Raw genomic sequence first — 13,537 nt, 5'->3', positions numbered from 1 at the left:
GCTCCGAGGTAGCGGGCATCAGGGACTGCAAAAGCACCTCACTGAGAACCGGTGACAGGCCTAGTGGAAGCTGCGTCGTCGGTTTTGGACATCGGATGCCTGTCCTTTTCTTTTTCTTTGCGTTTTTTATAAACTGTTCCGATGGCATTATATAATTAAATCTTCTGCCAAAGTAATGAAATGCAAAATTGTACTGACGCTTAACAGTGCGTTGGTTAAATCTAGCACAAAACCGACAACTAGCAACGTCGTGGTCAGGACCTAGGCAAGGAATACAGTAAGAATGAAAATCCTTATGAGGTATTTGCTTCCCACAAGAAATGCAATTATTAACTTTTTCTGACATCAGTCTGGAGCAAGAAAAAAGTTTCCCCAATGGGGTATTTAACTTTAATGAAGTCTTCGGATCTGAAATTCAAACTTAAAAATCTTAGGAGTCGGACGACTGGCACTTGCAAATTGCTTCTGCTTCGGGCACCGCGTGGCAAGAAAGACTGAAGAAAATGGCGTCGGCTGCATCTTTTATACTCCTGGCGCACTGACATCAGGGAGGAGGTGACAGCAACAGACGCAGGACCAGGACTTTGGAATTCAGGCCGACTGCGGGTAGCCTGCCAGCAGGATAACCCAATTGTAATGACTGCAACAGTGAAACACGATGAACATCAACAAAGATGGTGAAATATAAGATGTATAAAACAGTGATGTGACTAGAAGTTCTGTATGATACATCCAAGGCAGACAAGTTGAAGATGACAGAGATGACGGAGATGAAGTGCATGGGTTGGTTGTAAAATGCAAACAGTGGGACAGACAAAGGAACAAGCACATTGGCTTTTGCTCTAAGGCATGTCCGTTTGCAGTGGTCACAGCGAACAGATTACAATGGTTCAGACGTGCAGGAAAGCAGCAGACAATTTGATGAATATAATTTGGGAGAGCCAGGAAGAAAGCAAGAAAAAATTTTGATGTCCATTTAAGACATGGATGGATTGTGTGACAAAAGACCTGAGACAGTCAGGCATGACCCTCAAAGAATGTAAGAGAGTAACATTGAACTGAGAGGTGGCAACAGCTGGTGCAAAATACAAACCCTGTGTACAAATTGTGAAAAAGAGGGTTGATGATATTCAATAATTAATGATATAGTAGTCAAAGATAATACCTGTTTTTTTGTTTCTCATAAATTAGACTGTTGCTCAATGAAAAACACTTACTGCATTCAGTGTATTTTTATGCGTTTGCTTTTTTTAATTTCTGTAAAGGTTTAAGTGGCTTTATTACTATTACAGAAACAGGCAGCATTCTTAAATCATAGTATAGGTATCATATATGGAATCAGTAATTCTTTCAGCCCTTGATACCTGAAAAGAAGGTCTTCTCAGCACTTATCTCGCTTTTTAATTTCTCCAAGTCTTTTGGGTTTCTAATACTATGATGGGAATGGACCCCATTCCTAAGTCAAAATTAGTATTGTTTCAATCTTTGATGTTAGCCAGAAGTGCTCTTTGCAGCACCTGGAATGTGTCCAGCAATGACTCCTGCAATTCTTATGGAGTTGCATGTATCAGTAAAATTTCTAAGACTGTATTTTTTTTTTAATAAGAGTTGCTGCTCCTATTACTATTGGAAGTGTCTGGGCATCTTTCTTTCATGTTACTCTCATTTCTGCCTGCAAATCCTGACATTTTATGATTTTGTGTGTCTCTGTACATAAGACACTGTCACTAGGTGCATAAATTTCAATGTTCAATGCTACTTTTGTGTTCTTTTCATGCACAACTATATATGATTTTCTCACCTCTATTTTATGTGCTGTTTATCACATGCAATATAAACTTTATTTTCTATAATGCTTTGTGTCTCGTGTTTCCAATGTTTCTCAGCTTCTTCAATATTATAATATTTGCACAATCCTCAGTGCAACAATCTTGCCATATTATTATGCCTTTTAGTATACAATCCTTCTGCCATTATTAGTATGTCACAACCGGCAACAAGATGTTAAGACTGTTTCCAAATTTGTTTTAATAAACTTACATTTGTTGGTTTCTCCCACATGTTCAATGGACTTTGTAAACCAACATGAATGTAGTCCACTATCTTGGGCCACCAGTATTAACCTTTCATCTTCTGGTTTGAATTTACCTCTCCTTAACCATTCATGTGTTCAATCCTGATCAACACGAGGTTGTTCCAAGAGTTTTCTGTACTTGCAAATATATTTGTGGATGTTCCTCATTTCTTGCCTTCTCATCTGATCCTTCACCTTACATTCTTTCTTTAGCTTTTTTGACACATTCAGTTGATGCCTGATGTTTATCTACTTCTGGTTTAATTTCTATTCCTGCTTGACACTGATATACTTCTGGTAAACTAAGCAGGGAAGTCATCTTAGACTTGTTCTCCTCATGTTTTAAAACTTTCACTACATACATTTGAGTCTTGTGATGTCAGCAGATATGTCCGCAGTCCTATGACTTCAGATCTATACATTATCAATTTCAAGGAGGCCCACACCTCCTTCAGAATGGGGAATATGTAATCTTGGTATACAGTGATTTTTATAACTCATCTGATAAGCATGAAGTATCCTTTTTTTTCTGTCCAAGTGAGCCAACACCTTTTGGGTTCAGTCACTCACTCCAAAACTATAAGTTAGGACAGGAAGCGCAAACTGGTTTATACACTGGACTTTGTTCCTTTATGTCAGCACTGTTTTCTGTTTTAATTTTAGTCTTCTAAAATGTTCCTTGCTAGGTTTTATTAGCATTTGTTCATGTTTTATTGTTGATTTTTCATCAATTCCCAAATATTTATACACTAACTCTTGCCCACGTTCTTTTATATCATATTCCTGTCCCAAACTGACGTTTTCTTGGTGCTGCAGCTTTCCTACTTTAAAGGTTGCTTTTGCACATTTATCAAGACCAAATGGCATTCTTATACCATCTGAAAAAGTTTTGTCCACTTGCAGTTGTGCTTTCAGCTCCTCATCTGATGAACGGTACAGTTTTAAATCATCCACAAAAAGAAGATGAGAAGTCTTTACACTGTTGTTTTCTGGGAGCAAAATTGTAGCCAAGAACTAGACAGCTCAATGGGTTAAGGGCAAGAAAAAATAGCAGTGGTGACAGTCACCCTGGAAAATCCCCCTCTAAATTCTTATCCCTGAAACAATAATTTGTTCTTATCATGGCTTAAGTGCAAAGTGGTTTGCCACTGTTTCGTGGTCAGCAAATTTCTAATCTTTCAGCCCTTGATACCTAGGAATTTTTGGTTTTCAGCCCTTGAAAAACTTCTTTTTTTTTTCTTCTTCTTTCTTACTTTTCTCTATGATGGATGGGAATGGACCCCCTAAGTCAAATAAAATTAGTATTGTTTCAATCTTTGATGTCAGCCTTTGATGTTCTCTTTGATGTTGTCCAGCACCTCCAGCTGCACCCCTGCAAATTTATGGAGTTGCATGTATCAGTAATTGTTCTAAGACTGTGTTTTTTTTTTAATTTTTTTGCTGCCTATTACTATTGGAATTGAAGTTGGCATCTTTCTTTCATGTTACTCTTTCATTCTTGCCTGCAAATCCTGACATTTTATGATTTTGTGTGTCTCTGTACATAAGACACTGTCACTAGGTGCATAAATTTCAATGTTCAATGCTACTTTTGTGTTCTTTTCATGCACAACTATATATGATTTTCTTCACTCTATTTTTTTATGCTGTTTTATCACATGCAATATAAACTTTATTTTCTATAATGCTTTGTGTCTCGTGTTTCCAATGTTTCTCAGCTACTTCAATATTATAATGTTTGCACAATCCTGGTCAGTGTAGGGTGCATCTTACACATTTTAAGCACTCTTTTATCCATGGATGTGGGGTACTTTCAAATGCTTTTTTGTAGTCTATCCATGCCATACTTAGATTCTTCCTCTTTTTACAGTTTTCCATTATGACGTTATTTAACAAATGATCCTTTGGTCCATATTACTTCTTTTGTTACCCTTTTGTTCTTATTGCCATAATTGAGTTTCCTTCAGAACTATAAACTCGGTCAGCAAAAACTCCAGTGTATAGATTATATGTCATTGGAAAGTAAATTATTGGTCTACAGATTTTAGGATCGCTTGCAGTTTTGCTCTTAAGAAGGAGTATTGTTTTTCGTGTTGTTAACAAGGTTGGTGCCTTTTCTGGGCATGCATTTAAACAGTGTTTAATCATTCACAAATTTGAACAAGGTTACTTTTTGGAAGTTAAGCTGCAACCAAAGTCTGCGCTATTATGCAAACAGCTTAATGGGTTAAGAAGACAAGACAGCAGGGTGATAAAGAATCACCCTGCAATATCCACCTTTGGATTTTTATCCCGAGATAATAATTTGCTCTTCAGCATGACTCAGCTAAAAAGAGGTTTGCCACTGTTTCATAGTCACCACAATGTAACTCATCACTGTAGAGTGCGTCCTGTACATCTCTAAGTATTCCATTATCCATCAACGTTAGATGGCCTTGAATGCTTTTTCCTAATCAGCACCACATTTAGATTCGACTCCTCTTACACCTCTTTTACGGCTTTAACAATAAGGGGAGACACAGTGGAGTAGCACATAGCATTTTTTCCTCATAGCGAGAGGTCTCCCAGTTTGATTCCCAGCTAGGGGCGCCTTCTTTTCATAGTCTGCATGTCCTTTTTATTTTCACTTGGGTTTCTTCTACACAGTCCCGTTTCCTTCCACATTCCAAATACATGTGGTACATGGACTGGAGATTCTAAATTGGTCATAGGTGTTGGTACACATGACAGTGTATAGTATGGAAGCAAAACCACTGAAGGGCTAGGCACCCAGTGGGTGTACACCTTGGCTCTAGACTGTCAGTATTGAAGTGACACCCCAACCCCATCTGCAAAAATGGAAAAAAGGGTTTGTGGATGGATGACTTGTTCCAAAAGAATTTTGCTTACATTTTTATTCTACTGACACAACTGTCTATAAACTCTGAATCAATTCCAGTATATAATTTATATATACTGTAGGAAGGCAAATTACTGGTGTATAGTTTGCAAGCTTACTCTTAAGAAGGAGTATTTTCTTTCTGTTGTGAAACTGTTGTGTCTTTTCATGATGTGCACATACACCATTTTTACTCGGGGCTAAATCTTTATGTAAACATTTTAATATCTTTAGCTAGAGTCGGGTACCATTTAGGAGGTGTTTTTTTGTAATTTTATCTCAATTTCACTGACCATTACTTAATCTAGTGTCATTGCCTCTATTTTACAGTTTACATTTTCTATCTATTCAGCATGTTTCTTATATTCAACAAGGACTTTATAAACAGTTTTCCAAAACGTACTCATTTCTTCTTTTTTAAGTGGTATCACTATTACTTGCGCTTTGTTTCCCAATTACCTATAAAAACTTTTGGGGCTCATCAGTGATTTGCTTGCTTTGCACTTTTCCTGTTTGCCTGTATACCTTGCAAGTCTTTTTCTGTTTATACTGATATTTGTAGTTTACTATTGGAGATATTGTATGATAATTCCAGATTTGTTTTAATAGTGTTTCATTTTACTGAATTTATCTAAGAATGTTTGGTGGTCCGTTACCTTTTCTATATTCTTTTAAGAATGTTAATACACATCTTATATATTTTGTAGATTTCTATGGCTCACCTGCAAAGTTATTTGCCACCGTTTCATAGTCACTACAATGCAATTGATCAAGCTAGGGTGTGGTGGATCCTATACATCTGCTAAAATTCCATAATCCATGAATGTGAAATACTGTTGAATGATTTATCTATCCATACCATATGCTTGGTCTAGCAGAAAGTAAGTGGTGAGATTAGCAGATCAGAATGTATTTTTTTAGTTTGTTACTGTTAAAACAGTACAAATCCTGGTCTGCTTTAATGCTGCGTGCTTTTAATACAGCCATGTTTTTACAAATAAGCAGAGTAGTAGACAGTAAGACTCAGATCAGGATGAAGCACGGCTGACCCAATGTTCGCACAGAGACAGACAGTTGAGAAGAAACTAGAGATGAAGAAAAAGAGTCCAACTGGTCATTCACAGACTTGAAGAAAGCATATGACAAGGTCTCAAGAAAGCTTATTTGGGTAGTTCTTTGATGGTTGAAGGTCACAGAAACATTAATAGAATTAGTGCAGGTTCTGCACAAGGCCCAAGTGATACAGGTACAGTGTGCATCAGGGTTCAACTTCAGCACCACTGGTATTCATGTTTGTTGTGAAAATATTGGTCTGTTTTAATACCATATGCTGGTTTTATTCCATACAAGTGTCTGACGTTTTGATGATCTGTTCCCATTTCTGTACTTTTCAAATAGTGACACCATTTTGTTTTTGCTTTATACTTTGCTGTATTTGATGCTTCCATGATGGCTTTCTTCTTGACCCTTCCATTCCTTTGTCACTCTATGTTTTTTTGTGGAAACACCTTATCAGTTATTAGTTTAGCTGCACTGCAGTATAAATTTATTTTAGGAATCCGAGTACTATGTTCATCCATTTTACCATTCTTCTAACAGTGTGGGTCTTATTTACTTTCTGTAATCTATTTATTTTTTCTACTGTAATATGTCTGCCATTTCTATTAAATCAAACATGGTTTTCATTGGACCATTTTCATCTAGAATGAGAGCATCTTCTGTGTTGTCTGTTTCTTGCTCTTTCCCTTGGTGTGTAATCTAATGGCACATTAATGCTCAGCTCGTAGGAAGGTTTCAAGGCACTGCACTCTGGTACACCATCTTCAGGTGCATCCTTCTGCATCTGCTGCTTACTGGCTGATCGTGTTGCAGTATTGCATATGTCAGAGTCCTTATTGGCTGATTGTGTTGCAGTATTGCATATGTCAGAGTCCTTATTGGCTGATTGTGTTGCAGTATTGCATATGTCAGAGTCCTTATTGGCTGACTGCGTTGCAGTATTGCTTATGTCAGAGTTTTCAATGTATCTGGATCTTTCTATTGGTGTGCTTTTCTCAACTAGCATTTTGCGTGTCTCCTACAAAATTCCGCAGAGTATCTCCCTGTGGCATGTCTTCTTTACCTGCATCCTACTCCTTCAGCTACTCTTCCATACATGAACTCATTTTACAGTATTGCTTATGTCAGAGTTTACACCCTAAATCCTTTACTCTGCAGGTGGTCTACCACTTCAATTTTTATTTGCTTTACTTTCATCTTGCAAAACATCTTGCTTTCAGTTACACTGAAATTTGGTGTTCATATTTTTTTATTGTGAAATTTACCATATCCTGATATCTTTGCCATTATTTTTCTTCAAACATTTTTGTACTGATTAGTTTAGCTTTCTTCCCTGCATAAATATCACAACTGAGCTCTTTCCCATGTCTGTTTCTGTTTATACCCTCTTCCCTGCATAAATATCACAGCTGAGCTATTTCCCATGTCTGTGTTTCTGTTTATACCCTCTTCCCTGCATAAATATCACAGCTGAGCTCTTTCCCATGTCTGTGTTTCTGTTTATACCCTCTTCCCTGCATACATATCACAGCTGAGCTCTTTCCCATGTCTGTGTTTCTGTTTATACCCTCTTCCCTGCATACATATCACAGCTTAGCTCTCTTTCCCATGTCTGTGTTTCTGTTTATACCCTTCTATAACCAGATGATTATTTTGGTTCTTACCTTGTTTCACTTTCTATTTTTCAGGCAACCCAATATTTATTAATCTAGGTGATGTGATGTTTTGCTCTGATCTGTTGCATTAAGAGTCTTAATTTACTATCTGAGGCTTTTAACTGTTTTTGTTGTGCAAGTATTTCTCTTTCCTCCAGTTTCTCTCTTGCTACATATTTTGTCTGAATTTTTTATTTTTTTTGCCTAAAAGTAAAAATACACAAGATCTCCTTTTTCTCAAACAATTCACTTTATTGAATCCATGCCTCTTCCTTGGCTTATCTGTTTTTTTTCTTGTGGACCTGCTTCCTTCTTCATCAACATGAGCCTAAGCCTGACCTGATCACCTGAACTGAAGATTCTACAGCATCTTTTTTCTAGGCCTGACACCTGTGAATTCACCATGAGTGGGCATACATTTTTATCCTGGGACCTGTGTATCCAGCTTTTTTTTTTTTATTTTAGGACCTACCATCCTCCATGATATATAAAATACTATCTATATATCAGTCAGTTTCATGAGATTTTGTAAAAAAAAAAAAGTCTCATCCCTGTAAAGGTGCTCACTAAGACTTGAATTCTGTTCCAATAATGTCACTTCTTATTGTTGATTCCACGTCTCCATTTGAACCCTATTGTTTAAGACGAGTATGCTTTCTTGAAGAGTTTCCCCTGTTTGATTCTTGGGTGGGGTGCCTTCCGTGTGGAGTGTGCATGTTCTACCTGTGTTCGTATGGGTTTTCTCTGGGTGCTCCAGTTTCATCCCACATTCCAAAGACATGGTGTAGGTGGACTGGACACTCTAAAGTGGTTGTAGGTGTGAATGTGCTCATGGGTGTGCCTTCAGAGGAAGGTTGGGTGCCGGGATGGCAAATCAACACTGTAAAACTCTACTGCCAATCGTTCTGTGGACCACTGATCTGATGTGGCGACCCCTAAAGGGAACTGTGAAAAAATGAAAAAAAAATGTCTTCTTGAAGAGTTATTTCTGGGTACATACTGAGTGCTGAGTACAGCACTACTGACTAATGTCAAAGAATGAAGCGATACTGATTTTGTGAACTTTAATTATGCCCTGACTTAGGAATGGGTACCATTACCATCAATGTATAGTTAAAAAACCTAAGCATTGCCTTGTAATACCATGATGGGAGAGTTTATGACACTACTGTTGTTTTGGTCTTTCCTGTCAGCCAAAAGTGCTCTTTCTTACCCCAGCAGTATGATCAGAATTGCCTGCTTCTGTGGTTTATACGGGGTTACATTTATTGGTAGTATATTTAACATGATTGTAAATTCTTTTTTAATAGTACTCTCCTACTACTCTTGGAACTGTATGGGTATGTTTCTCCCACACTGCTCTTCAGTTCTGCTTGCATAGCCTGGTATTTTGTGACTTTGTTGCCCTACTCAGAAAATACACTGTAATCACTTTAGCAATTTCAATGATCACAGCTACTTGTTTTCCCTTAAACGTCTAATTCTGTTTTTTCTTGCATCTATTTTTTTAACTGTTGGTTATGGGTCATCCCATTTGACGAACTTCATCATTCTATGTAATGCTTTGTGGTTCATGTTTCCAATGCTTTTCAGACACTTCCATAGTGCAGAGTTCGCACACTCCCCAATGCAACAGTCTAGCCACATTTCATTGTCTTTCATGGTGCAGACCCTCAGCCATGAATGTATCTTACCCAGCAATGAGATGTGCAACTGTTTTCAGTTGTTGCACAGAACTTATATTTGTACATTGTACATAGATTGTGTAAGCCTGCATGTATGTAGTCCTGTGTCCTGGACAGCCATTATTAGCATTTCATCTTTTGGCCTCTCATTAGTCATTCCTTTGTCAAATCTTGGTCATTATGGATTTTTCTAATTTTCTTTCCTTCTCATCGGATCCAATCCCTTTTTTTTTTGGCAAATTCAGCTGCTGTCTGATTTTTGTTTACTTCTGGTTTGATTGCTTCTGATAAACTAAGCAAAGAAGTCACCTTAGACACCTTCACCTCATTGGGATCCGATGAGGTCAGCAGATATGTATGCAGTCCCATGGCTACTTATCAATCCATGTAATGCATTTTGAGGAAGCACATACTTCCTTCAGTGTAAGGAAAATATAATCCGGATATATACTGATTTTAATACATGATTTGACAAGAATGAAGTTTTCCTGTCCAATTGATCCAACACCTTCTGGGGATAGTCGAGCACCCCAAATGACTCACTGATGGATACTAAGATATGCTTTATATGGAAAACACTCACCACAGTCCATACATTTATACAGTTGCTCTCCGTTTTTAATTTCTCCAAGTCTTTTGGGTTTCTAATACCATGATAGGAATGGACCTCATTCTTAAGTCAAAGTACGATTAAAGTTCATGAAATTAGTATTGTTTCATTTTTTGATGATAGCCAGAAGTGCTCTTTACAGCATTCGCAATGTGCCCAGTAATGACTCCTCCTGCAATTAGTAAAGAGTTAAATGCATCAGCAACATATTTAAATATGACTAAATTCTTTTTATAAGACCCATTGCTTCTAGTACAATTGAAACTGTTTGGATTTCTTTCTTCCACACTGCTCTCATTTTTGCCTGCAAATCCTGATATTTTATGATGGTGTCTCTCTCTGTATGTAAGACACTGTAGTCAATGGGTGTACCGATTTCAATAATCAATGCTACTTTTGTCCTCTTTCTTACTATATCTGGTTTTCTTGCATCTATTTTTTGAGCTGTTGGTAATGGGTTGTCCCATGTGATATAAACTTCATAATTTTCTGTGATGCTTGGTGGCTCATGTTTCCAGTGGTTTTCATCTACTTCGACATTATAATGTTTGCACAATCCCCAATGCACATTACTATGCCTTTCAGTATACAGTCCTTCTTAGTATATCACAACCAGCAACAACATGTGCCACTGTTTCCAATTCTGTTTTCATGTTAATAAGTGTTTACAAGGCTAATGACCACAAGGGCCTTTTAAGCCTAGCCATGCATCTCAAATTTGACAAGTTTTACAAAACCTACATTTGTCTGTTTCTCCCACATGTTCAATGGACTTTGTAAGCCAACGTGTACATAGTCTACTATCTTGGGCTAAAAATATTAACCTTTCATCTTTGGTTTAAATTTGCCTCTCCTTAACCATATTCCTGCATTCAATCCTGATCAACATGAGGTTCTTCCAGAAGTTTTCTAGACTTGCAACTATAATTACGTATTTTCCACATTTCTTGTCTCCTCATCTGATCTTTCACCTTATATTCTTTCTTCTTTTTTTTTGGCACATTCAGTTGCTGCCTGATTTATCTACTTCTGGTTTGATTTCCATTCTTGCTTGACGCTGATATGCTTATGCTAGACTAAGCAGGGAAGTCATTTTAGATTTATTCTCCTCATGTTTCAAAACTTTCACTACATTTGGGTCTTGTGAAGTCAGCAGAAATGTTTTGAGTCTCACGATTGCAGATCTATAAATGTGATCAATTTCAAGTAGGCCAATATCGCCTTTGGAACAGTGAATATATAATCTTGGTATGCACTGATTTTTATAAATCATTTGGTGAGCTTGAAGCATCCTTCTTGTTTTAATATCTAATCTATCCAACACATTTTGGGGCCAGTTAATCACTCCAAAACTTTAAGTTAGGACAGGAAGAGAAAATTGGTTTATAGCTTGGATTTTGTTCCTAGATGTCAACTCTGTTTTCAGGATTAATTTAAATCTTCTAAAATATTCCTTACTAAGTTTTGTTCACATTTGTTCATGTTTTATTGTTGATCCTTCAGTTCACAAATACTTATACACTCCCTCTTGCTCAAGTTCTTTTATATCACATTCTTGTCCCAAACAAATGTTTTCTTGGTGCTGCAGTTTTCCTGCTTTAAAGGTTGCTTTTGCACATATTTTAAGACCAAATGACATTCTTATATCATTTGAAAAAGTTTTTACTACTTGCAGCTGTGCTTTCAGTTCCTGTGTTTTCCCTCCTTGTGTGAATGATTTGATGTTGTAGCAAACCAGTTCCTTGTGAAAAGCATTTATTACATTCACCACACTTATAGGGCTTTTCCTTTGTATGAACTCTTATATGGATTCTGAGGAGTTGCTTACGTGTAAAAGACTTACCACATTCAGTACATTTGTATGGCCTTTCCCCTGTATGAACTCGTTGATGGATTTCGAGGGATTCTTTACGTGTAAAACACTTACTACATTGAATACATTTATATATCTTCCCGTTTGTATGAACTTGTTGATGGAATCGAAGGAGCTGCTTACGTGTAAAACAGTTACTGCATTCAGTGCATTCATACAGTCTTTCCCTTGTGTGAACTCTTTGATGGATTTCGAGGGATCTGTTCCGTGTAAAACACCTGTTACATTCATCACATTTATAGGTCTTCTTCCCTGTGTGAACTCGTTGATGGATACTGATAGAGTGTTTACTTCGAAAACACTTACTACATTCAGCACACTTATATGGTTTCTCTTGGTTTAATTTCTCCACATTTTTTGAGTTTCTTATACCTCTGTGAACTTTTTGATGAAGTCTGAGGTGACTTTTACGTGTAAAGCACTTACTACATTTGAGACACTTGTATGTTTTTTCCACTGCATGAATGGCCTGATGGTGTTTCAGATAACTGTGCCACATAAACTGCTTACTGCATTCATTGCATTTATATGGTTTCTCTCCTGCATGAGATTTCTGCTGAATTACTGCACTTTGTTTTATACTAAAGCTTGTGTTACATTCAGTCTTCATACCACAGTTATGTCCCAAATGCCCCTGTGGTACAACAGGAGAATGAAACTTGTCATTGTCCATCACATGCTGACCAAACTGCTGTATATCCGGTGTGCGGTGATGTAAGGAGGGCATTTCACTGGAACACTCTGGGCTTCGGCTACAGTTATGTCCCAAATGTCCCTGTGGTACAACAGGAGAAAGAAACTTGTCATTGTCCATCACATGCTGACCAAACTGCTGTATATCCTGGGTGTGGTGATGTAAGGAGGGCACGTCACTGGAACACTCTGGGCTTCGGCTATAGTTATGTCCCAAATGCTCCTGTGGTACTACAGGAGAATGAAACTTGTCAGTGTCCATCACATGCTGACCAAACTGCTGTATATCCTGTGTGCGGTGATGTAAGGAGGGTACTTCACTGGAACACTCTGGGCTTCGGCTGCAGTTATGTCCCAAATGCTCCTGTGGTACCACAGGGGAATGAAACTTGTTAGTGTCCATCACATGCTGACCAAACTGCTGTATATTCTGTGTATGGTGATGTAAGGAGGGCATTTCACTGGAACACTCTGGGCTCCACTTATATCCCAAATGCTCCTGTGGTACCACAGGAGAATGAAACTTGTCAGTGTCCATCACATGCTGACCAAACTGCTGTATTTTCTCTGCGTGGTGATGTAAGGAGGGCATTTCACTGGAACACTCTGGGCTCCACTTATGTCCCAAATGCCCCTGTGGTACAACAGGGGAATGAATCTTGTCAGTGTCCATCACATGCTGACCAAACTGCTGTATTTTCTGTGTGCGGTGATGTAAGGAGGTCACTTCACTGGAACATTGTGGGCTCTTGATGCAGTTATGTCCTGGAATACGCTGAACGTTGTAGCAACTGCTCTCATGCTCAGCACACTGCTGACGTTCCTCTGTACAGTGACGGAACTGGGACGTCGCAAGTAATGGCTGCTGACTGAAATTCGCACTGTAATTTCTGCTTCTGCTAACTAAAACATATATAATATTACTTTATCAAGCAGAATGACTTAACAGCACATGTGCATTATTTCACCACTTTATTACACCAAGGACTTGTTTTTTATTTAACGCATTT

The 13,537-nt window shown here is 37.9% G+C and overlaps 1 protein-coding gene across 1 annotated transcript in view; it reads right to left on the bottom strand.

Annotated features, from left to right (window-relative positions):
- LOC122790679 overlaps positions 1–13,537 on the bottom strand; it is an 800,254-nt gene that overhangs the window by 350,495 nt on the left and 436,222 nt on the right. The window contains exon 15 of the mRNA XM_044058202.1: positions 11,631–13,430. Coding sequence (XP_043914137.1) covers positions 11,631–13,430 — 1,800 coding nt within the window. The remainder of the gene's footprint in view (positions 1–11,630; positions 13,431–13,537) is intronic.

The sequence above is a fragment of the Protopterus annectens genome, chromosome 16.part0 (genome assembly GCF_019279795.1).
Source record: "Protopterus annectens isolate FY-2018-M chromosome 16.part0, PAN1.0, whole genome shotgun sequence".
Lineage (NCBI taxonomy): Eukaryota > Metazoa > Chordata > Ceratodontiformes > Protopteridae > Protopterus > Protopterus annectens.
This window is presented reverse-complemented; position numbering and strand designations above follow the sequence as displayed.